The 26,817-nt window shown below is 38.7% G+C and overlaps 1 protein-coding gene and 1 long non-coding RNA gene across 3 annotated transcripts in view; one reads left to right on the top strand and one right to left on the bottom strand.

The window, feature by feature from the left end:
- PPP2R5A (protein phosphatase 2 regulatory subunit B'alpha) overlaps window positions 1-23,762 on the bottom strand; it is a 63,236-nt gene extending 39,474 nt beyond the window's left edge. The window contains exon 1 of the mRNA XM_038542077.1: window positions 23,546-23,762. Coding sequence (XP_038398005.1) covers window positions 23,546-23,747 — 202 coding nt within the window. The 5' untranslated portion in view covers window positions 23,748-23,762. The remainder of the gene's footprint in view (window positions 1-23,545) is intronic.
- The window catches only part of LOC111096623, a 37,291-nt gene continuing 33,792 nt past the window's right edge, over window positions 23,319-26,817 (top strand). Inside the window, exon 1 of one of the 2 annotated variants that reach the window (XR_005361917.1) lies at window positions 23,319-23,390. This is a non-coding gene — a long non-coding RNA (uncharacterized LOC111096623). The remainder of the gene's footprint in view (window positions 23,391-26,817) is intronic. The other variant, XR_005361916.1, reaches the window with a different exon arrangement.

The following is a 26,817-nucleotide window of genomic DNA, read 5'->3' as shown; positions in this document are numbered from 1 at the left end:
CCACCCAGGGATCCCTGTAATTACATTATATGGCTCTGAAGCCTATGTAGTCACACAACATAAGTCATGCTCACTGACTTTTGACTTTTAGAATTACAATTTAGAGAAAATTATAGTGTAGAAAATGTTACCAACCTTAAAAATGTAACGTAAAGATGACTAAAGTTGAAGGTGAAAGAGAAAAGGAGAAACTGAAAGGCACCACCTTTCCAAGTTCATTTCCCATTACTCCCCATGTTCCATTTATACTGACACTTGAAATTTCCTGATTTACATGAACCAGTTGGAATGCACTCTCTCATCATTATTCTTCAACCTCTTCAGAAGCGAATAAAGATAGTGCCCACCTATACACTAACCAATAAGAAAAAACTTTAGCCAAAGGATTTCAAATCTACCAGAACAATTAACGATGTTTAAACACGATAATATCCCCTGCTATGAGAGAACTAGGATATTTTAGCCTAATACCATTCTTTATAAAATTTCCTTTGTTCTAATTTCATGCTCAGCAAGTATACTAGTTTTAAATTTTGTCCACAAATTATTTGACACTCTTCTCTTCAAAAGGTGGAATTTATTTCTCCTATGAATGTGGGCTGGACTTAGTGAGACTTGCTTCTAAAGAACAGACTCGGTATTGCAGAATGAAGTATGCGACTTCCAAATCTAGGTCATAAAAGTAAGGCCTATAACTTTCGAGACTGGTTCTTCCTAAAAAGAACCAGGGTAAGTTATACAAGACCTCAAGGTTCATAGAGCAGACTGTTTGAGAAAAATAATACCTATGTGGTTGAGTATATTGTTTGGATGATTACAATAACTCATCTAATACTAGCAAACTTTGTAAAAAAAAAATTTTGAAGATTTAGAATCTCTAGGAAAATGTGGTAAGGAAGTTTTACACTATATTCTTTGGTGTCAATTTATGAAACTATTTAGGAAGACTACCAAGATAGCTTTAAGTTAATGTCTGAGCCTATTTCTCTGTCTTATATACTCAGATACATGGTTTCTTTTTATCATACACAGTACAAATAAAAATTAACCAAATTCATGACACAGTAATAAATGCCAATTTATTAATTTAGGATAAGAAATCATTCCCCCGTGTACAATATTAGAATATTATATTATGTGTTCCTTAGGCAGACCTAAAGAAGCCAAAACATAATCAGAATGATGTTTGGTATTTTAATTTTCTATTGCTTAGTAAAAATTATCTCAAATTTAGTGGCTTATTACCAGTTTCTTTGGGTCAGAGATTCAAACAGAACACAGCAAGGACAACTTATCTCTGCTCTATGATGTCTCAGGCCTCAGCTAGAAAACTAGAAGGCTAAGAGGTAGAATCCTGTGAAGGCTAAACCACTCATATGTCTGATAGTTAATTCAAGCTTTTGACTGAAGGTCTACCTGGGGCTAGTGCCAGAAACCCCACATGTGGCCTCTCCATGTGGCTGGAGCTTCCTCACAATACGGTGACTGAGTTCCAGGGTAAGGAATTTAAGAAGTCTAACAAAAAACAAGAAAGACTCTTAAGAAAGTTAAAAAAAAATTTTTTTAAGATTTTATTTATTAATGAGAGACACACAGAGAGAGGCAAAGACAGAGGGAGAGGGAGAAGCAGCATCCCTGCAGGGAGCCCAATGCAGAACTCAATCCCAGCACTCTAGGATCATGCCCTGAGCTGAAGGCAGATAGATGCTCAACCGCTGAGCCACCCAGGCATCCCGAAAGTTACAAAATTTTTATGAAATATATAAAAGATGTAAATAACAAAGATATACCATTAGTCGTGAATGAAAAGACTCAATGTCTTCCCCAATGAATATACAGGGAATGCAATTTAGACTGCAACATGATGCTGCCATTAGCAGGGTGTTTTGTCGGAACTTGAAGAATTGCTCTTAAAATTTATCAGGAAAAATGAAGAGCCAAGAAGTGCCAAGATGATTTCTAAGATGAAGAAGGGAAGACTAATCTTAACAATCTATAGTAATTAAAACTACATGATTTGGGGCAGAAAGAGACAAAAAGACTGGAGAAGAAAAAATAAGGTACCATAGGACAGTCTAGTGTACATAAACAAAAGGTTAATATATAATAAATAGAGTTGGCTTTTTTAAAAAAAGTCAGTAGTAAATTTTAATTTAAAAAGTTATGTTAGGACCACTGGCTATTCATAAGGAAAAAAATAGATCCCTCCTTCACACCATTTATAAAAATTAATTTCCTCCAGAGAGCTAAAAGACCAAATGTGAATAGGAAAACTACAAAACATCTCATTTTAAAACCAACTCTGGACTGGCATCCAAAATGCACAAAAGAATATCTGTAAACAAAAAAAGGGACAAATCTACAGAAAAAGGTACATGAAACATAAATGACCAACAGATATGAAGACATTCAATCACACAGGAAACAGAAAAATGTAAAAACGATATTTATAAATTTATGTATGAAATGCTATACATCATTTCATACCCATTGCATACGAATGACAAAGTGTGGGAAACTCTTCTGCTTCGAGCAGACTAATGTTCCCACTGTAAACTACTAAAAACCGGACAAAATATGTAAAATAACTGCTTTCAGACAGTGGCAAAGAGGCAATATGGGACTGTGATACCGGAAAGAAGGGAAACAGAGTGAGGCCCACAATCATACCAGCTCTCTGTTAACACTTTCCAGACTGTACCACAGCGAGAAGCCTCAAAATAGCAAGCAGCCTTACTGAGCTAAATAGGCAGCAAGTGGAGATCCGGGTTAATATGGTGCCTAGAATTTACATATTAAAGTACTAGAGAGAAAGGAACCATACAGAAGAAATTTCTATTTTTCTGTTTACATTTAAGTGATGACACTTTTTAAATCTGCTTACACAGCAAGTCTTTAAAAAAATTTTTTTTAATAGCAGGTGAATGAGAGAGAGCATATGCACACATGTGGGGATGAGGGAAGGGGCAAAGAGAGAGGATCCCAAGCAGACTCCATGCTATGTGCAGAGCCCCAAGATCATGACCTGAACCAAAACCAAGAGTCAGAAGTTTAATCAACTGAGCCACTCAGGTACCCCAGCAAGTCATCTTTAATATAAAATCAACCTTGGATTCTGTCATGAATATTATATGATCATGATGTATCATCCTATTTATATGTTGCTAAATTTAATTTATTAATGTTCTGTATAACATCTTTGCATCTAAGTTCATAAGGGATATTGGTCTGTAATTTTATTTTCTTGTAATGTCCTTGTCAGGGTTCTTAATTAGGATTCAATTAAACGGCTATAAGACTTAACTCAGATGTTTGTTTCTTTTTGTGTCAGTTTCAGAAAGCTCTTTATTTCACGTTATTTTTCCCAATTCCTTTTTCAAATTTGTTGGCATGATTACATACTTGAAAGCTATAAATTCCTAGGTAAGAGCAAGGTACTAATTATTACTACAAGAGAAGCTAAAATTTTAGTCCACAGGAAGTTCTAACTTCTAACAAGACGAGGTAAAAACCTCCACAGAACTGAAACACTGCCCACTGAAACAAATGAAAATTATTCTTAAAACATACTTTGAAAGCCTCTGGAAATGGTCCTAAGTCAAAGAGCAAAGGAGGAAACATCTATCCAAGAATACTTATGCAAATTTGTTAAGAACAACAAGCATGTGTGGTATTTGAACAAAGACAGCTACCTGTCTCTCTCCTCTGAACTTAGCTAGACAGATACTTCACTATGGAGGGGTGCAGCCAAGAACACAAGAATCCCTTCACTATCAGCTCCTTGTCAGACAGCTTTCTTCAAGTGAGAAGCATCACACTGGCATTTCTCACTTTGCCCTCAACTATCTATTACTGAGACTACGTTCTGAGCCAGTGCAGTTGAGAAGAGGGGCTCCCTTCTCTTGCCCAACTCATGGAACAAAGCCTCTACCTTTGGAGCAGCACCACTGAGAATACTGGTGCTGCCATTATCTTAGTCCTGGCCTATAAGGTGGTGGGGTTCCATGCTGGAAGAGGCAAGCCAAAAAGATCTGAGGCTATTGCTCCCTCTCCACCTCCTGTTCAGCTCCTGAAGTGGGTTATCACTCAGAGAGAAATATACCATTGTCCCTTTCCCCAGCCAACTCTAGAGTCCTAACTCAGAAATTTTGCCTGGAGGGAGAAGCAAGCCATAAAACAGCTGTTATGTCTCTTCCCAAAAGAACTTACTTTTTTTTTTTTGTATATTTTTTTATTGGAGTTCAATTTGCCAACACATAGCATAACACCCAGTGCTCATCCAGTCAAGTGCCCCCCTCAGTGCCCATCACCCAGTCACCCCAACCGCCCCTTTGCCTCCCTTTCCACCACCCCTTGTTCATTTCCCAGAGTTAGGTGTCTCTCATGAAGAACTGACATTTTTGTAACAGAGCACAGAAAAGCTCAAAGTTAGGGGTGTTCTCAAAAACAGTGGAGGTAGTGGCAAAAGGCAATGGGAAGATTCAATGAGGAAATAGGTTTTAACCAGCTAGTTTGCAAGAGAACACCAGGGAAACAGCTTGGAGGAGCCATCCTGGTGTCAGAACAAATATTAGACATTGACCTCAGGAACTCTTATTCCTTCAGAGGAGTCTGAATTTAACTGGATTAGTCAGAAAAAAATAGTAAAACAATTTATGCCCCAGAACATTGTTGAAAACAAGCAAGATGAAAGTCATTGAAATTTAAACTTGGTGTAGTTAGGAAAACATAAATAGAGCCCCGTTCAAAGTACTGTTATCTCAGGGTGCCTACTGGCATACCTAAAGCTGTATCTCTCTGAAGCACAACATTAGACCAGTCACTAAACACATAAACAAATCACACCACCTCTGAGGGCTGGAACTGGTACCCAGTACTGTATTGCAGTAATGTACTGTAATACAATAAATACATTATCTAAAATGTTCAGTATACAACAAAAAAGATTACAAGATACACAAAGAAACAGAAAAGTATGTCCCATGTACAAAGAAAAAGAAAAAAAAAAAACAGAGGCAAGAGAAACTGCCTGTGAGAGCAACCAGATGTTGGACTAATAGAAAATGACTTAAGTTGTTATATATATCCAAAGAACTAAAAATAACCATAGTTAATGAAGGAAAGATGTGATAACGTCACATCAAATAGAGAATATCAATAAAGAAACAGAATTTACAAAAGAGAGGGAGAGAAAGAGCAAATGAAAACTCTGCATTAAAAAATACATTAACAAAATGAAAAACTCACTAGAAGGACTCAACAGTAGATGTGAAATGGCAGAAGAAAGAATTAGGTAAGTTTGAAGATAAATAGAAATTATGAAATCTCATTAGAGGAAAAAAGGTGAATAAAAACGAACAGAACTTCAGAGATCTGGGGAACACCATAAAGTATACTACATGCACATAACAGGAATACCAAAAGAGAGAAAGGAGCAGGAAAAAAAAAAAAAGAAAAAGAAATAATGACCAATAACTCCCCAAATTTACTGAATAATGCTAACCTATGTACCCAGGAAGCTCCACAAACTCTAAGAAGGAAAAATACAAGTAGATTGATTCACAGATACACTGAAATAAAAGTGGTGAAAGTCAAAGACAAAGAGAAAATCATGAAAGTAGGAAAAGAAAAACAACTAGTCACAAGGGCTAAGATTAACAACTGACTCTCAGCAGAAACAGTAGAGGCTAGAAAACAAAGAAACATATTCAGACTGCTCAAAAACAAATAAAAAAGCCCATAACAAAACAAAAAAAACCTGTCACCCCAAAAAATCCTATATCCAGCAAAGTTATCTTCAAAAATTAAGGTGAAATAGAAACATTCCCAAATAAACAAAAATTGACTGGCTACCTAATCTGCCTTACAAGAAACACTAAAGGAATTCCATCAGGCTAAAAGCAAGTGACCATAGAAAGTAATCAAATACACACACACACACACACACACACACACACACACAAAGAGCTCCAATAAAGTTAATCATATAATTATAAAAAGCAGTATTAATGCATTTATTTTCTTTTCTTTTTTTTTTGCTTTTCTTATTTCTCTTAACCGATTAAAAAAAACACTGTATAAAGCAATATATATATATATATATATATATATATATATACATACACACACACATATCTTAAGTCATTACCATACAGAAGTGTAATACATTTGCCAATAACAGCACAAAGGAGTCGGTGGGAGCAAACATGTACTGGGTTAAAGAAATAACTACTGATGGTGAAGTAATAATTACAAAAATGTACTATTGGGGTTTATAACATCAATAAATGTAACTGAATAACAATAATGTATTATAAAGGGGAAAAGGAAATAGAGGAACATAGAAGTGATGTTTTTAGATCTCACTGGAACTAAGCTAGTATAAATCCAAAGATGATTCTACTAATATATATATGGTAAGCCCAAGAACAATGTGAGTTCAATTAAAAATGAATTAAAAAAGATACGGTAAAAAAAAATCATTAAACAAATTTAAGTGCTGCTTTGAAAAATATTTACTTAATACTAAAGAAAGCAGTAAAGAAAGAATATGGCACAAAAAAGACATGAGACATAGGAAAAAGTAAAATTTCAGGCATAAATCCAACTATATCAACAAATAACATTAAATATAAATGGATTAAATAACCCAATCAAAAGGCAGAGATTTCAGATGAATAAATAAGATCTAACTATATGCTGTATCCAAAATATAAACCATAGATTCAAAGACACATACAGAAAGTAAAAAGATAGAAAGTGATACATCCTGCAAACAAACACAAGAAAGCTGGAGTGATAGATATATTGATATTAGATAAATGGATTTTAAAGATTTTATTTATTCATGAGAGACACACAGAGAGAAGGAGAGACACAGAGGGAGAAGCAAGCTCCCTGTGAGGAGCCCGATGCAGAACTCAATCCCAGGACCCCAGGATCATGCCCTGAGCCAAAGGAAAATGCTCAACCACTGAGTCACCCATGTGTCCCGATACACAGATTTTAAAACAAAAAAATTATATTAGAGATAGAGAATCATTTTATGATAAAAGGGTTAATCCATGAATAAGATGTGATAATTATATAAATTTTTTTTAAATTTTTATTTATTTACGATAGTCACAGAGAGAGAGAGAGAGGCGCAGAGACACAGGCAGAGGGAGAAGCAGGCTCCATGCACCGGGAGCCCGACGTGGGATTCGATCCCGGGTCTCCAGGATCACGCCCCGGGCCAAAGACAGGCGCCAAACCGCTGTGCCACCCAGGGATCCCTGATGTGATAATTATAAAAATATGTTCACCTACTAACAGTTTCAAAATACATTAAGCTAAAACAGAAGTGAAGAAAGAAATGGCTAATTCAACAATGACAGTTGAAGAGACCTCAATATTTAACTTTTAATAATAGATAGAACAACTAGACAGAAGATCAAGGAAATACTTAACACTATAAACCCAACCAGACCTAACAGACTTCTATAGAACACTATAGAATTTATATTTACTATAGAATACCCCATCCAACAACAGCAGAATATATGTTCTCAAGTGCACATAAAGTCTCAGGACAGATCATATGCCAGGTCATAAAACCAACCTCAAATTTAAAAACATATAAATAGTAATATCAAAGGATGTCCTCAGACCATTATAAATGAAATTATAAACCAGTAACAGAAAACAACTTGGGACAGTTACAAATATGTAGAAATCAAACCATACACATTCCTAAATAACTAGTGCATCAAAGAAGATAGCAAAGGAAAATCCAAAAATACGAAAATGAAGATATAATATACCAAAACAAATGGGATGTAGCTAAAGCAGTTTAGAAGGAAATTTATAGCTGTAAATGCCTATAGAAGAACAAAGATCTCAAATCAGTAACTTAACTTTTACAATTGCAAATGATCCAGAATAGCCAAAACAATCTTGAAAAAGAACAAAGTAGGAAGACTCATTTCAAAATGTACTACAAAGCATAGTAATCAAGATAGTGTGGTACTGACAAAACAATAAAATATAGATCAATGGAATAGAATTGAAAGCCCAGATACAAACCATATGCCAAGTGATTTCAACAAGGCATCAAGACCATTTAATGGGGGAAAGCATAGTCTTTTTAACAAATGGTGCTACGACATCTGACTACCTACATGCAAAACAGGGGCAACTGGGTGGCTCAGTTGTTAAGCTTCTGCCTTTGGCTCAGTTTACGATCCCTGGGTTCTGGGATCGAGTCCTGCAACAAGCTCCCTACATTTAATATAAATGGCATGAAGGTTGACAAGGTTATTAAAATATATAGAGCTAGGTTTAAGTCTACCCCTCCCCCCTATTCATTCTCTCTCCCTCTCTCTCAAATGAATAAATAAATGTATGGGGGGAAAAAACCCACAAAATTACATTTGACCCAGCAATTCTATTCCTAGGTATATACTCAAGAGATATTAAAACACATGCCCATACAAAAACTTGTATACAAATGTTTATAGCAACATTATTCATAATAACCAAAAGGTGGAAACCCAAATGTCCATCAACTGATGAATGAACAAAATGTGGTGCTAAAGCCATACAATGGATTCTTACTTAGCCATAAAAGGAACAAAGTACTGAAACATCTACGACACGGACAAACCTTGAAAATATGTTAGGTGAAAAGAAGCCTTTGGTATAAAAGATTTACAAAAGACTATGTATGATTCCATTCATGTAAAATGCCCAGCCAGGGAAATCTATAGAGACAGGAAGTAGATTAGTTGGTTGCTTAGGCCAGGAGATGGATGAGATGAGTAACAGTTAAATGGTATGGCATTTCTGAGATTAAAATGTTCTAAAATTGACTGTAGTGATGGTTGTACATATCTGTACATATACTAAAAGCCACTGATTTGTATACTTTAAGTGTGGAAATAGTACAGTGTGTGAATTATATCTCAATAAAGCTGTTAAAAATTTTTGTTTCAGTCCTGGTCTCTAAAATACTTTCATATCAAATATGCAAAATATTAAAAGTTTAAAGCATTAAAAGGAGGTAAAAGTTTAAAGATCAGTTGTGGTTTAAAGGTCAAATGCTACTAACCAATAATAATAAAAACTTCATTCTACCAAAAATGTATGCACCACACATTCCTAGGATACCCCTGTTTTGTCTTTATGCCACCTATGTTAATTTATATGAAATATGTACATGAAACACAAAAACCACCACATAAAATGAGAAAGAATATTTTATCAATAGGGCTACATAAGGTTAGTTTTAAGAATAGTTCACTGAATAAAAAAATAAGTTCCATAAAGTAAGATAACTTGGAGTTTTCCTTTGTAATGTAGTTTTGCTGGTATGGTCTCAAATTCATGTTACCAGAAAATCTAGTTTATATTCATTTCTCTTAAGACCTCAGATATCAAGGAGAAGAACAATGGGATTTTAATATGCTCATTATCATAAAACCTTTCTTTTCTTGCCCATTTTCATAAAAGCCAATATGGTAAAACTAAAGGATAACCAAATTATTTCAAGTTGTTCATTGTTAATTCTCTATTTTAGATCTAAGAATAAAGGATCAAGTATAATTTGTAACAGAAATAAGTTTTATAGGTATAATTTTCCTTAAAGGAAAAACATGTCATATTTCCAATTACTGCTGCTCATATTTTTGAAATCTAAAGTAGGAGCTCATATAGGATTCATGCTACAAATTCTAGAACAAGCATCGTATCATAGCAACCCAGCAATACCACTACAGTGACACGCTGAAGATGCAATCCAAGATTCTAATTTAAGAAACTGGCACAGAATATAGGACATGTAGCTTTTTTTGGCAATACTCCTAGAACATTAATAACTAAGACTCTAAAATCAGCTTTTATTTTAAACTTTAGAGGCTCAAACTATTATAAAGGAACAATAGAAACATTTATTAACAAATGATTCACAGCTTAGCAAATAGGACTTAGTTAAGGATCTATGATTTCATTAAAATTGAAAAATGGTTGGAAAAAACTGGACGCATCACCTGTTAGGAAATTTGAACACATCCACCCTACCATTTTGATAATGAATCCTAGTATACAAATATTGTTCTAAGAAAACTGTTAGAACACAATCTAAAACTTTGAAGAATATTTCTATGCTTTACTCCATTACTATTCAGATGTGAATACATCCACAACTATTGCATTATAGAAGGATAAGAAGGTGCTGTTCGATTTTTATCTCAAAAAAATTAACTTTATTATCTTTTGTCTTCAGAAATAACTTCTGATTAAATAGAAAACAAGAAATAAGATGAGAGAATGGGGCTTGTTATATGAATTCCCCGGAATGTAGAAACTTGGGACTTCTGAAAGGCTTGTTATATGAATTCCCCGGAATGTAGAAACTTGGGACTTCTGAAAGGCTGAATACTGAAAGGCTCCTGAGAGAGTACAGGTATATACCTTATTTCATTGCACTTTGCAGATACTGCATTTTTTACAAATTGAAGGTTTGTGTCAATCCTGCATTGAGCAAGTCTGTCAGCACCATTTTTCCAAAAGCATTTGCTCACTTCATGTCTCTGTCATATTTTGGTAATTCTTGGAAAATTTCAAACTTTTTCATTACTTTGTTATAGTGACTTATGATCAGTGATTACAACTTTCTGAGAGCTGATGATTAGCAGTTTTTAGCAACAAAGTATTTTTAAATTAAGGTAGGTATTTTTAGACAATGCTATTGTACACTTAAAAGACTATATAGTACAGTGTTAATTTTTATATGCACTGGGAAATTAAAAATTCATTTGACTCACTATATTGTGATATTTGCTTTATTGTGGTGGTCTGGGATCAAACCTGCAATAGCTTTGATTTATGTCTATAAATGGAATATTTGTGTCATCTGCTTAATTCAATTTGTTTTTTGGTATCTGGGTTTTTTCTCTGATAAATTATGAAACATTGTTTTTGCTTGATTCATTTTGAATATAAATCCTGTTATTCATTAAATAAAATAGATTTCTAGAAGCCTTTTGTTTCTCATTTGGAATTTTGGGGGAACAAGAAGTATTAAACAGATCTTTGCAGATCAATGCCTCTATAAGCTATTTTCAGTTTTGATGACTGTGATGAGGTTCCATCTGGTAACTACTCCTCCTGTAACTCCTAAAAAACACCTGCTACCGTGTTAAGGAAAGGGACTAATGACTTAACAAGGTTGTTCAAGTCTCTAGAACAGGCCCCAAAGTCTACAAAAACACTCCTACTTCCCTCCACCATCAGACCATAGATGGGCTTCAGAGTGGTGGTGGTGGTGAATCAAAGAACCCCCAAATTATATACACAATATTGTATATAATATTTTCCAAGATGATACATCCCTTTAATCAGGTTTTCCAAGATATCCATGTATAATCTCCATAAAATTAAATCTATTATTGTATTATAGATTGTATAGTTCTTAGAAATGATTTCCTCTCCTTTTAATATAAGGAATTTTTCTAATCAAGGTTTACAGTAATTTGATTTAGTATTTCCAGAAATAAAAACTGTATTCAGAAACAAATCTAAATTAATTTTTTCTTTTCAGAAGCACACTTATAATATTCAATTAAAGTAAATAATGGGTTACACACAGAACAGCATATATTATTTAATCCCACTTAATGGGAAAATATAGAAAGGTACTCAAAATTTGGGGCACCTGGGTGGCTCAGTGATTGAGCATCTGCCTTTGGCTCAGGTCATGATCCTGAGTCTGTATCCAGCTCCCCGCAGGGAGCCTGCTTCTCCCTCTATGGAAGGCCTATGTCTCTGCCTCTCTCTATGTCTCTCATGAATAAATAAATAAAAATCAAAAAAAGAAAAAAGATACTCAAAATTTTAAGAGACATTTTCTCTGAGAATTTTTATTTCTATCTTTGTAAGATTCTTTTTTGACTTAACAGTGAAGTCTGTAAGTTTTTATAAAAATAATAAAGCCATTATAAAGGAAATAGGGTAGTTAAGAATATGACATTTCTTATGGCACGTCGTTAAGTGAGTTTATTTTAGAAAACCATGAAAACTGAAACTCACTCATGACTCACAGCAAGTATTGTATCCTAAAATAGTCATTCCTATTCCACAGGAGAAGCTACTTTTCTAGATCTTAAGAAAAAAAGAAAAAGAAAAAAGGAAAAAAAGCAGTTCTCAAAATATCAAAATATGTTATGTGTAAGGTCATCCATGTGGTCCAAATTAAAAACAGGATATCAAAATATATAAAATACCAACATCAAAAAAAAAAAAATACCAACATCAGTGCCTGGGTATTCAGTAGCTAGGTAAAAGCTGGGTTATTTTTAAGTTTCCTAAGTGAATGATAGAAATTTCCTATGAAGGAAATATGACTATTAAAACTAAATACCTCCTAAAAGGTACATTGTTACATTTACTACTTTATTTCCACTTTGGATTCAAATTTAGGCTGCTTAATTCACTAGAAGGACAAATCTATGTAGAAAACTACTTAAGGAGATGACATCATCCAATTTGTTTTTTGGAGGTTTTACAGAATAAAATCAGTAAAGTGATAGATGAATTAGCCCAATTTACTTTTATATCCAAGTCTCAGTTATCTTACTTCAATTTATTTCCTCTCTCAAACTGGGAAATGATGATCAGAAAGACTACGCTAATATGGCCACAAATACAAATTTTCAAAAATTGTGTGTACACAGCTTGTATAGGAGAGTTTTCCTAAACTCTCCAAAAGAAAGGCAAAAACAAGTAGACAGTCTGATCAATTCTTGATATCCCATAATAACTTATTAAAACTGCTTATTATTGATTGTAACTTTAACCCTAAATTATAAATCTAGCTCTGACAAAAGTGCTGACAAAAGCCACCCAGGTGCCCCAAACCTAGCTCTGACAAAAGTGCTAAAAATTCACTTCATCTTTTCACTACTCATTCATAAAACAAATGTTAAATATTCTCCAATGAAAAGTTTTCATTACTCTAAAAAAAGGAGGAAGTGCTAAAAGGGAGACACCAAAGAAGATCAATGAAGATTTTTATATCAGAGGAATTTAAGAAACAAAAATCCTCTGCATTGAAGATTCTTAGAAAAACTATGTTCAGTAGTGGTCTACCTGCCCAGGACCTAAAAGAAATCAATACCTTGACAAAGCTCAATTACTATTATTTCTCCTTTGTACTGTTAGAAAATAAGATGTTAATATTGCTTTAGTGCAGGCAACACATATCTTCAGTTTAATATTACGGAGGACGAATCAATAACTGATAAGATACTGACTTACACAAATATACAACCCACCTGTTTTGATTTAACAACAAAATGCTTAACTTAGGGTTGTATGTAAACATTGTAAGTCCGTATAAAATTATAAATCACTGTATGACACAAAATGGTGCTTTTCCTTAAGTCAATTTAATAGCTTTTGCTTCATTATTTCATTTAATAAATAATAAAACCAAGAACTGACTACCTAAATGCTGGTGAGAAGGTCTAGATCTCAGGTCTTAAACCAGTTAACTTAGAGTCTAAACACAGAAAACACTAAGTAAAGAACACTAACCTTACTCATGCATTCGTCCCAACATATTTTGTGATCTCCCTCACACATACACCATCTGGTATACACAGACATTCCACTGAATAGTGACTAGATGAGCCCAACAAGGCCAGAAGACCAAGTAGCCAACATCCCAAACTATGACCACTTTCTAACAGGCAAACTTGAAAATCTTCTAATTAATGTTTAGAAGTTACAGAAATTACCAAATGGGCACTCTGCGATTCACCCTTTCCAAAGAATATCTATTTGATATTCTTACTTGGATTGCCAAAAGGTATCTCCAACCTCAAATTTCCAAAATGCAATCCTGGATTTTTCCCTCTATATCTGGTTCCTTCTTCAATGTATTCCTTCTCTGTGGTGGTAGATCTACCCATTCTGTGGTCCAAGCTAAAACACCTGGAAATCACCCTTGATTCCTATCTTTCCATCTCCCCTCAAATAATTAACAAGTCCTATCTAAGATACATCTCAAATACATCTCTTTACTTTTCCTTTCAACTACTACCACCCTTAGCCGAAGCCATGCCATGTCTTGCCTTGCCCAATAAAATAATCTAACTGGTCCCCCTTCTAAAAATCTTGTTCTGCAGCCGAGAGCTAATGATGTAGTTTTTTTCTTTGTCAAGCTTCCTGAAAGAAATGTCCATACTTACTAATTTGACTTTAATAGTTTTCATTCATTCCTCACTTTACAGGAATTTCGTATCAATCCTCTGAAATGCCTCTCAAGTCACCAATGTTAGTAAGACTACTAAACCCATGGAGACTTTTCAGTTCTTATTTGACTTGTCAACAGCTCTTTTTCAATGTTACTAGTCCCCCACCCCCACTTTTAAATATTCTCTTCCCGTGACTGCCTTGCCTCTACTCTTACCCGTCTCCCTTTGCTTCCACTCAAGCTGTCTCTCTTGCCTTGAGATTACCCCCTTTCCTGTGACCATCATCTAAATGATGGTATTCCTTGGCCTCTTCCCTTTCCACACATTTTCAGTGGTTTCTTCTACGTGAATCATTTCAAATGCTACTTTTAATCTAAAGGCTCTCAAATTGTTTTCTCTAGGATAGCTCTTTCTGTTTAGGTGTAGACCAAATATTTAACTTCCTAGTGGACAGCTTCACTTTGAACCTGTCCAACAAAAAAACATTTTCTCCCAAATCTGATCTTCCTCTTTTCTTCCCTTTCAGTAAATTGCTCTTATGCCTCTAGGTTGCCCAAGTTAGAAATGTATCGTCATTGGTTTTTCCCTCTCACAAAGTCCTGCCTTAGACAAGGCTACTGTCATCTCTTGTCTGAATTACTGTGTCAGCATCCTAACTTACATCCTTACTCCCATCCTCCAATACACTCTTCGTGCTATTATCAGGAGTAAACACAGCACATGGCATTAAGATTATGATATAGACTCTAATTGTTGCTTCATCAGTCTCTTGTCTGATCAGTTCCCTGTTACAATATCCTTTATCACAGCCACACAGACTGCTGGAAGTTTCTCAAATATGCTATACTCATTCACCTCTAGGGCTACACATATTACCCTTTAGGTGGACCTCTCAGACCCCATCTGTCTTGGCTGACCACCTCTTTTAGGTCTCAGTGTACCTGCTGCTTTCTTCAGGAAACTTTACCTGATCTCTCTCCTTACATACCAAAACTGGATTGGGTCCCCCATATACTACTCTAGCCACTTACTGCTTACTCTTATCACAAAACATGATAGTAATTCAAACTGCCTTATATGTCTATATTCCCCACGAAACTATAAGCTCCTAAAGACATTTAATTTTTTTAAAAAGCATTCATCTTATCCACTTAAGTTTTAATCTCTAAATTTTAAGTACTATGAACACCAAAGAGAGGAAAATAGGAAAATATTTCTGCACCAGACTGTGAAAGCAAGTATATATATATATATATATCTAGTTTTAACAGCAGGCAAACAAAAATTTTCCTCTGGCCAATTAAAAGAAGAATGGTAGTGTAAGTTGGGTTTTTTGTTAGTTTTAAGCAGATACACGGGCGCCTGGGCAGATCAGTCAGTTAAGAGGTTAAGCATCCTACTCCTGGTTTCAGCTCAGGTCAGGGGTCTTGGGGTTGTGGGACTCAAACCCTGTGTCAGGCTGCCCACTCAGCAGGGAGTCTGTCTGGAATTCTCGCTCCCTCTGTCTCCCCCCCTCTCAAATAAATAATCTTTTTAAAAAAGCAGATACATATTCCTACAGAAATTATAATTTATGGCTTCAGCAGATGTTTATTATTAGAAAAGTCTGTCTAAAACACTCAGTTTTGCTAAATCAAAATTCAGGGTTTACAACAAAAACGGTTTCATCTTTTTCACTTTATTAATTTAAAGGCATGAGATTAACAATGTGTTCAAATAATCACTAATTTCTGATAACAGCTGTAATTATAGATTAACTTTTACCAATGGGTGTGAAACAAAGGCAAAATCACTTAAAAGAGAAAATGTATAATTTTTGAAGTCATATCTAATACTCCTGAACTACAAGTTTTAAGTCCAGCCATTAAAAAATTCTTGTTTTAGACATTTAACCTCTTTTTTCCGTACTGCCCATACAGTTTATTCATTAATAAAGCAAAATCTGAGAAAACATCTAAGAGCTTAAAAACCCCATATTTCCTCCTCCCTAGGTTAAAAAAAAAAGCTTCCCTGATGAAATGACAAGCTATTTACTTTGAATAGGAGTGAAACTGATTCCCAATGGAGATTAAACTACAATGACTTCCGAGGTCCCATTCACCACCAGAAGGCTCAACTAGATATAATATGGTGAGGTTATAGTAGCTGCAATTAGCATCACCATTCCAGTAGGAGGAGTGTGTTCCCAAGAAATCCCTTGCCTTCGGTGTCCAAGTTAGAAATAGGTTCTCTGAATATTATCATGTGAGCCTATCATATTCAGCAAATTATTCCTCTGAAAATCATAATACATTTCTTTAGGATTTCTGATCAAAATTGCAGATTTCTAAAATTCACCAATACTCACTCGAAAAAGCCCACATAAACAAATTCCTTCAGGAAAGACTTCAAACAGATATACATAAAAAGTAGCTTTGAAACTGCTTATTAGTCAATATCCTGTTCTGACAAGTAGAATTTATTTTGCATAAACCTACTCTGACATGTAAAACTCTTTCAGCAATGCATTTAGGTTCCCTGTTACACAATAATACATTAAAAGTAATTATATACTTAAAATCTGTTCCTTTCATCTCCTTCAAGGACATCCTTATAAAGATTGCAAGTCAAATTTGGAAATTACTGCAAACTAATTATTTGAGTTCATTTAATGTTTGCATACACATGTCCAGATTGAGAGTCAATTCAGTACTACTTTTCCACACAAACCTTACACAACACCTTTCCTAGTAGGAAATCTATCAATAATGTTACCTACGTATCACTTAAACCAGTTATTTGCAAAGCATAAAATACAAGAGCAAACATCCTTCATTTTAAACCTACATTTACTATTTACTGTCATGGTATCAAAAGCCCAGAGTTTATTTCCTTAAAATCCCTGAACTATATTTAGACACAAATATAGCTAAAATATAGATATATATTTATATCTATAAAAACAAAAAAGAGGGAGCCTGCGTGGCTCAGCAGTTGAGTATCTGTCTTGGGCTCAGGGTGTGATTCTGGGGTCTTCAGATAGAGTCCTACATTGGGCTCCCTCTGGGGAGCCTGCTTCTCCCTCTGCCTATTGTCTCTGCCCCTCTCTCTGTGTCTCTCATGAATAGATCAAATGTTTAAAGACAAAAAACAGAAGGGAACCAATCTGCTGATAGCATCAAACTTCACTGAACAAACATCACTGAAAGAAAATCAATAACTAGATAGGGGGAGGAGTGTTAAGGGAGGAGGGTCAGACAACTAACAGGTAATTTATTTGACAAGAGTTATTTTAACTACAGAACTATATTTACTATGCACAGAATACTGTTATTTGGTACAATAGGATGTGAAAACACAGATGACTTCTGCTTTCAAAGTCTTTCATTCTGGAGAAAGAACATTGTTCCATAACTGAACACTGACTTAAAAAAACAAATCAACAAATAGGAGTCTTACTCAAACTGCATAACAGAAAGGCCAAAGACAAAACAAGAACATGAAATATAAGTGGTCCTTGGTGTTCTATCTTCAATAAAAAGCTGTAGTCAAGATTAAGATGATAGAAGTAAAATATATTGTGCAAAAAAAATTTCTTGTCACTGAATACGTACAAGGCATGACCAAAAATACAGTTAAGTTCAAGAAAAGTTCATTGGTTCAATATCTAATATTCAACATATACGCTAGAAGCAGAACAATGCCTTTAGTGCATAACAAATACCAGCTTTACAATCCAAAGTGGTAGGAATCATCATGTTACCCTGAATGATGGGATTAAAACCCCGTTTTACTTCTCACTTTCATTTTACTCAGCCACAGCTCTAAAATCAGAGAAAAGAAAAATGGACCACCTATTATAAAATGGTAACAGTTGAGTTTTAATTATGGTAACTACAGAAAAATCCTATAGAATCATCTCATTGTACCTAAAACTCCAGAATCTAACATCACTTCAAGGAAAGGAGCTGATTAGCTATAGGGGGCAGCAAAGTTAAGAGAGTGAAAAGTAAATAGCAGGAGGTGAAGTGAGGGCAGGAAATGTTAATAGGCTGGGTAATGAGCCATGAGTATCAGAGAAAAGGACAAAGTCTCAATTAATGAATTAAATCAATAGACAGATAATGCTAACTTAGTGATTCTCAACCCTGGCTGCACATTAGAGTCACCCTGGGAGCTTTTAAAAATACAAATGCCTGTATCCTACCTTAGGCCAATTAATTTAGAATCTCTTGAGGATGGGCCTGGCATTGATATTTTTTAAAGCTCTCCAAGTATACAGACATGGTTGAGAACCAGAGTGCTAAACACAAAAATAAAAATAAGCTAGTCTCCATTACCAGCTTTTTACTATTTAAAAAATTCCTAAAATAAAGCATAAAAATCTATTTCCCAAATACATTATTTTTGTTGATAAACTTATCTTTGTCATTCAAAGAGGGACAAAAACTCATTAAGAACTAATTCATCTTTGTTATTTTATCACGGAAAAATATAATTCTCATAAATAAAAATGATTAAACTGATGCAAAAAGACAACTCAAGTTTACTATTTACAGGATAGCACTCTATCCCAATAATGATCACACTAGTCAATTAGACATTTCATAAAATAATCCAAAATTCAATTAAGGATCAGAGGAGGTAATAAAACTGGGGGGAAAAGGAATTTGACCCTAAATAAGAATTCTGTACATGTTAATTAGAAAAATTTTCCTTCATGTAGATGCCAGCAGCAAAGGATACTACATTATCAATTTCTCTAACAAACATATTCTAAAATTTAACTAAAAAATAAGTCTTCTAGAAGAAATATGACATTACTTTCAGAAAATAATCCTAAAATGACAAAAATGTTAAATCCCTTTGCAAACATTTTTCTTGATATATTCAGATGAATTTCAAGTCTCCTTTAGTGACAACCCAACTATAAAAAGGGGTTTGGGGTTTATAGAAAATGATAGTAACTTTGAGAAGACTTATAAATCTTAAAAGATGAGTTGGTAGTGTTTCCTCCACTACAAGAAAGTTAAGATAGTTAAGAAACTTCAGATCATTCAGCATTCTTGTTCCAGTTATCCTAAAACACCAAATACCTCATCAAGGGAAAAAAAATTTTTTTCCCTGAAGGTAAGCACAGCATTTCATATCAGCATCACTGTTACTGGCCTGGGTACCAGTGGGACCCAGTTTCTTTTTTCTTTCTTTCTTTTTTTTTTTTTTTAAGATTTTATTTATTTATTCAAGAGAGACAGAGAGAGAGAGAGGCAGAGACACAGGCAGAGGGAGAAGCAGGCTTCATGCAGGGAGCCCAACATGGGACTCCATCCAGGGTCTCCAGGATCAAGCCCTGGGCTGAAGGCGGTGCTAAATCGCTGAGTCCCCCCCCCCCCCCCCCGGAGGCTGCCTGGGACCCAGTTTCTAAGAATATACCAACAAAGAATCTGAGTGATACTTGGGAAATTTTTCACTTCAATCTCAAAGCCAGTTTCATTGTTCTTTGCTATTTACTGGCTGTCTCTTAGGAGAAATGCACATCTATACAATTCTATTGGTTAATTCAACTACTTTGCTTGGTAAAAATCTTCTAACTACAGCTTTTAATAATTTAAACAATCTTAACCCCACCCTATTTCCAGTTCCATACTTATGCTGAAAAATGATATAGTTTCACCTTACTTCACATAAATCATTTCTGAAAACTGGTTAAAAATAGAATCATTCTTGAAGTACACTAGCAAAGTTTACTATTTATATGAGTCCTTCATTAAAAAATATTCTTAATCAGGACTTTCAAATACCAAAGACAATGGGAACTAACACTGCCTATTTTTAGATACTTTACATTATTTCACTTAATCCCCACAATCCTGAGGAGCTATATTATGTCCCATTTTACAGATAAGCAAAACAACTCAGAAAGATTAGAAATTTACCTTTGATCCAAGACTGACCTCAATAACCCAACTCTACAACACTGGTTTAAATTTTTATAAAATAGGTTAACAGCAAAAATACTGAAATCATTTGACCTGAGGACCCATATCAGTTGCAATATCACATAAATAGTCACAGGCTTGAAACTAAGCTGTATAAGCTTCTACATTCTCATCAATAAAATGTAAATGAAAAAGTAAATAAATAAAATGTAAATGATAACTGGTTTTGCACAGAGTTGCTGGGATGACCCAGTGAAATATAATGTTTGTAAAAACACACCTAGCTATGGCTTGTCATGCAACAGCATGACCTTAATAGGTGTGAAAAAGCAAGGTATATCAAGAATAAGGATTCTCTATTTTTACTCCACCTCTTTGGACTGTTTCACTTATTATATACAATACTGCTTTATAATTGTAGGAAAAAAGTCTGAAACAATTTGTAAATGCTAAGAGTTATATAAATATAAAGCAGCTACTACTTTACTAAATAAATTCTTCCAGAGACTTAAACAAAATAGGTTAAAACAAGCTGGAAAACTTCCCTATTTTGAATAACAGATTTTCTTAATGTTAAAAGTTTCCTAACTGTTGTTACTAGAGTAAAAGTTTAAGGTAGAAAAATTAAGTCCTATATTAACTTAAATTTAAAAACAGGAAAAAAAAAAAAGGTTGATAAAATGCCTCTGTTTTTATTTTCTAGTACATAGTTCTCAGGGGGAGCTTATAGAATTAACATAACAAGAACATTTAAAAATGCTTAGAAAAAAAATTTTTTAAGCTATACAAATCAGGCAGTTGAATTTTCAGGACCCACATGGCAGGTCCTAATTTTTTAAAAAATCCTTTTAACAAGGCTTTTTTATTAAAAACTTTCTATAACAAAATAGTTTTCTCTGAACATTTTCCCTATTAAAATCCTGCAACCTACTTGGTAAATGATTTTGCACAAATAAACTTCTTATAGATGAAAAAGTTGGATTATTTTGTTAATCCTTACCCATAGTAAGCTTTGAGGAAAATAGCTGGCACCTTTCCAGCTTAGATCCATGTGGACAAAGTGTAACATAAGCAGGTTAGTATAAACACTTGAAAGATCTTGGTTGCCCACAAATATCTGAATCTCTCCACAGGAAGATTATATTTCAGAGCAGGAAGAAAAATTCTCTTTCATACACATACTAAAGGGTTTTCCACTGGTTTTTGTTAAGACCACAAATGGAAAAAACTACTACAGACAGAAAAAAGCACACAACTTTGTGGTATCAAGCACACTGCCAAGTACCATGTGAAGAAACTGGATTTTTTTTTTTTAAAAGCACTTTTCAAGCCTTTTGGCATTTGGAGTATAAGTAGCTCTTATTAGTGGGTAATCCCAGTAAGGGTCTTATTTCCACAATTATATTTGCATAAATTTACCTCGAATACCTGAACTTTCCTTTTAAAGAACACTGTATTTTCATGTTAAATATGCAGAATTAATCTAAAGTTCCAATTTTATTTTTTCTCCACTAGTGACCAAATACTGTAAAAAAAAAAAAAAACAAAAAAAAACAAAAACTCAATGGCACCTTCAACTTGTTGAACTATGCACCATATAATTTAAAAGGATTACTGGCTCTGCATATTTTTGTCAAGCTTTTAAAAACTGCATTAAAACTCCATCTCCTAACCATGTTTAATATGCAACTATTTTTATTAAATAAAAGTAAATGCATTAATAAGGACAATAGTAAGGACCCACAATACCTTACTAAAAAAGCAAATTTAATAAATATGAAAAACACTAGCAGCAAACTTCCGATTATGAGAAATTCCACAATTTAATGGGAAAAAATCAATGACTTAAAAACGTTTTAATTAAGTTTACAACTGAAATCCATGAATAGCAATCCAATGTCCTAACAGGTAAGACGATATTCTTTTATAGCTATGATATCACTCAAGAATTAAAATCTTGGCAATGCCTACCACTGTGGTTTACCAAGGACTATGATATGTAAATTTTAACCATTTTTGCATGCTGCATGGCAAACGATAAATGCAGCCACACACGTTACGCTACACGTTTCTTCAATAAAACCTTTCAAAAGCTAGTTGGATTCTGGCTGTGGAGGTCCCTGATTTAGAAGCACCCCCAAAAGACAGGGCAGTATAGGGTCTGAACGGGGTTCCAGATCTATCGCAGGTCAACTGTGATTCGATCTGGGGTTTTCTTTAGACTCCTAGCCAGACTCAGGCGAGGTCCAAAGACAAATCAGAACCAGATTATCCTTGAAGGAGGCGAAACGGATCGAAAAATCTCACCGCCGATTCTATTTTAGCATGAGCCTTTAATTTCCAGGCCTCGCAAAACAGAGGATCTAGATTTCTATCAGGTTTCTTTTGTGCTAAGAGTTGTCTGAAATATCTAGGAGGGTTATCCTCTCGTTCCGAGCGAATTTCTCTCTCTCACAGAGAAGCGAAGACACGAACACTACAAAATGTAAAGAGAATAACGCACCAAGAATAAACCAGACCACCGGGAAACATTTTATTAAAAGTCCCCTGAGCCCTTGTGGGAAAAGTACGCGCGCGCCGAGGAGCGCCAAGCTCTCCTGCAAAGCCCTGCGCGCGGGCACGAATCTGAATCACTGTCCAGACCTACGCGGTCCCCTGGAATCCCTGCTTCGCGAACCAAGTTCCCAATCCGCTGCAAAGCGACTGGATTTATGGACTCTTTTGCAACTTCCCCAACTTTACCGTGTACGTGTGTGTATCTATGTCTATATCTTCCCCGGCAACGAAGTATTCGGAGTCTTTCCACTCTCGGAGTTAACGATACCACGTGAACCTAAACGACCCAGCAAATAAGGCGCTGCACGAACGAGTGGGGTTTTCACGCCCGTTCTTCAGGAGCGGGTGTGCCGGGCAGCCGACTCCCCGTCGCGGTCTGCGGCAGGACGGCCACCGAGGGCCCGCTCGCTGTGACAACTGGGGTCGCTCCCTCCGCGGGCAAGGGGAGGCGAGGGTGCGCGCAGACGCCCGGCCGACTGAAGCAGTAAAGGGGCAGTGCCAAGCGTCGGAAGAGCGGAGGAGGGTCTCGGAGGGCAGGGCAGGGCAGGGCAGGGCAGGGCAGGGCAGGCTGGAGGAGCCCCCACCCCCACCCCCACCCCCACCCCCCGCGCCGCGCGCCCCGGGCCGGCGCGAAGAGCCGCCCGGCGGGGGCTGAGCCGCAGAGCTGCAGGCGCGGGCGCAGGTGAGCGAGCGCGCAGGTGGGCAGGGGGCTGGCATCTGCAGCAAACTCTGCAGAGCAAACCTGTTGGATGCGGGCGCGGGCGCGGGCGCCGGGAGGCAACGCGAGGGACGCGACTCCCGCTCCCCCCGCCCCGGGGCGGCCCCCTCGGAGGTTACCTTTGAGCTGGGGCAGGGGGTGCAGCTCCGCCTGGCTGCCCTGGCTGCGGAACTGCGACGAGCCCTGCGAGCGCTTCTGCCTCTGCGCCTTGCGCACCGATTTCCGGGTGAAGCCGTCCACTTTCTCCGAGGCCGAGATGGCGGCGCCGGCAGCCCCCGCCGGCGGCGGCGGCGGCGGCGGCGACGACGACGACGACGACATCGCCGCGGCCCTGGCGCCTGGCAGCTCCGGCTGCTGCGTGCAGGGAACGGGCAGCGGCAGGAGGAGGAGGAGGAGGCGGGGGGAGAGGCGCGGGGAGCTCGCGCCCCTCCGCCCCGTCCCCGTCCCCGCGGCCGCGCCGCCCTCCGGCTCCCGGGCGCCGCCGAGCTTCTCCGCGCCGCCCGCCCGCCGCCGCCGCCGCCTCACGGCCACATCTCAGGGCCGGCGGTTCCTGGTCCCCGCCGCGCGGCCGCCGCCTCCCGGGGCTGACGGAGGCGAGGGCGGGGACGGAGGGGGGTGAAGAAGTTGTTGACTCCGGGCGCGGAGAGCGGGTGGAAGAGAGCCCGAAGTTTGGACAACTGCGGCGACGGCGCGGGGGTGCGGACGCCGCGCGCGCCTCGCTCCTCCTCAGCCCCGCGCTGCGGCCGGCGGCCCCTCAGCGGCCGCTGCCCGCGCTGCCCGCGCTGCCCGCCCTGCCCGCAGCCTCCTCCCGAGGCGCTGCCATCGCGGGGCCCCTCCGAGCCGCCGCCGCCGCGGTGCCCGCTCTTCCCCGTCAGCGCCGGACCCTCATCTCCCGGGGCGGTGACCCGCCGCGGGGCTCTGGGCGCGCACGCTCGCTCCTCGCGGCGCCGCGCGGTCCGAGCGCCCTCCCCCGCGCGCCCTTCCGCCGCCCACGGACAAGCCCCGGCGAGCGGCCGCTAACGACTCGAGAAGGCGGAGGGCGCACGCAGGGGCGGGGGGAGGGGGCAGGACGCGGGCAGAGTGTGCGCGTGTGCGTGTGCGTGTGCGTGTGCGCGCGGCCGGGGGAGGGGCTGGCGAGGGGTGGGGAAGGAGGAGATTGACGGACCCCTTCCGCGGGGTCCCGCCGGCCTCGGACGTTCGGGGAGGGAGTAGGAGGCGGGTAACCATGCCGGTTCCCTCAGCCAATCGCAGGCCTAAGCGGCGGGACCGGGGTGGGGCGTGGCCTCCCGGGCGGGCTCCGAAGGGGGAGGTTAGGCTGAGGAGTGGGGCGTGGCTGTGTGACGGGCTTCTGCCACAGCCAATCGTAAGTGAGGACGGCGAGCGGCGCGCCGCTACGTCACAACAGCGCGATGAATGCTCCTGCTAGAAAGGGGAAGTGCCCCGCCTCCGGCGGGCTCCTCCGCGCGCGTGCGCGGCAGCTCCGGGCTCTCATTGCTCTCCCGACGGCCTATGAGAAGACCAGGGAACCGGAGTGGGTAGTTTCAGAGAGCAAAATGGAAGGCCCTTTCCCTTCCCCTGTGCTCCCCGCTGGCCAATGAGGGACTGAAGCGACTGATGGGGTCTGTCTGAGGTCTAGGGCGGGAAAGAGCGCCAGGTGTGTTGCATCACTAAGATGGGTGGAGCAGAAGTCAGGTTGGGGAAGCGGGCGGTGGGGTTAATGGGCGACGGGGCCCCGGGGAGGGCGAGGAGGCGAGTTGGTCCTGTCGGGAGTTGGGCCCTGGATTTCTGGGCGGGCCCTGGGGCCTCCCCTGGCCCTAAATCGCGTAGTTGGTACTTGGCGGACTAAAGGTGTAGCTAGGTGTAGCTCTTGAGGGGTTCGGGCACGGTGGCTCCAAGAACTGTTCTCGCGCCTGGTGCGGGCCACGTAGCACCTTCTGCTTCAAAGAATCCCCCCCGGCCACACCATCCAAGAAGAGGTTTCTCGTGCCCTGGCATCCCATTCGTCTTCACCTCTTCTTGCGCCGGAGGTCTTCAGCTTCTCCCACGTTACGAGTGCAGAGTGCATGATCAGTGGCTTGTGGATTTGGGGGCTTGCTCTTTACTCTCATCGTGGTCTCTTCCTTGGAGATTCCGCCTAGATTTGAAACCTCTTTTTTTTTTTTTTTAAGATTTATTTATTTATTCATGATAGACATAGAGAGGCAGAGACACAGGAGGAGGGAGAAGCAGGCTTCATGCCTGGAGCCCGACGTGGGACTCGATCCCGGGACTCCAGGATCGCGCCCTGGGCCAAAGGCAGGCGCTAAACCGCTGAGCCACCCAGGGATCCCCAGATTTGAAACCTCTTAAAGACCAGGATCGGTCACCGTGTATGTGTGTGTACGTGCGGTGCTTTGCGTATCGTGTTTAATAAAAATAAGTGAGTTGATTTGTATGAGAAGTACTCACAGGGAACCAAATGTTCTTTCTCCAACCTATTATAAGACTCTGGCTACCTAAAGCGCTAGTACTAAACGGAATTCGTGAATTGAGTTGTCACGTATGTAAAATGGATAAACACCTACAGAGTGGAAGAAGTCTTAGAAAACCTTTAAGCCTAAATGTAAGCCTAGAAAAGTTGTGAGAATGAAATACGTAAGCGCAACGGTCTCCCTTTGGCTTAGGGGTTTTGCGCTTGGGGGGCCCAGATCTCCGTTCCTTCTCTGAGGAGCTCCAGACATTTTCCTTTCCACTTGGTAAAAATAGGTGCCATGTGTTTAAACAAAAGTGGCCTGATGCCTATGTACAGAAGATTTCAACTTGGGGGGTAGGAAGTTGGATTCTAGATCCAGAACTAAATCGCTTCAAAATTCTTTCCTCAAATTCAAGAGTGGTGAAAGTGTATCCGACTCTCCTAGTCAAGGAGGTTCAAATCTCAGCAGCCAGTTTTGACAATCAGGTCAAGCTCCAGACCATATTGAATCTACCTTCACAAACGTTCAGACCAGGCCTTCTCACAATTTGCACAATTGGCTCCAAACATACTTCAGAGCTTTGAACTTCCCTGCCAGATCGGTCTTTTAAATCTCCATTCGTATCTTATTCACATGTTTGAAGAAAGAGTCCAAATTTAAGGCTCTCTTTAAGCTAACTCCTAACTACCTTTCAAGATATAAATCCCACCATGTCCCTACACAAACTCTTTTTTCAGGTCAGACACATCATTCCGTATACTGATCCCCTAGAACTAGTTATATTCCCTTGATCCACCACCCACCCCCACCCCCGCACCCCTGTGGTCTTTACTCTTACGACATCTTGAAGTAATCTTTCTTTCTCCATCTGGTTGAAACCTATATTTTTTTCAAACCTCAGCTCAATCCCCATCTTTTATGAAGCCATTTATGGTCAT

Source organism: Canis lupus, chromosome 7 (assembly GCF_011100685.1).
Source record: "Canis lupus familiaris isolate Mischka breed German Shepherd chromosome 7, alternate assembly UU_Cfam_GSD_1.0, whole genome shotgun sequence".
Lineage (NCBI taxonomy): Eukaryota > Metazoa > Chordata > Mammalia > Carnivora > Canidae > Canis > Canis lupus.
The sequence above is the reverse complement of the archived record's forward strand: the minus strand, read 5'-3'. Positions and strand labels throughout refer to the sequence as shown.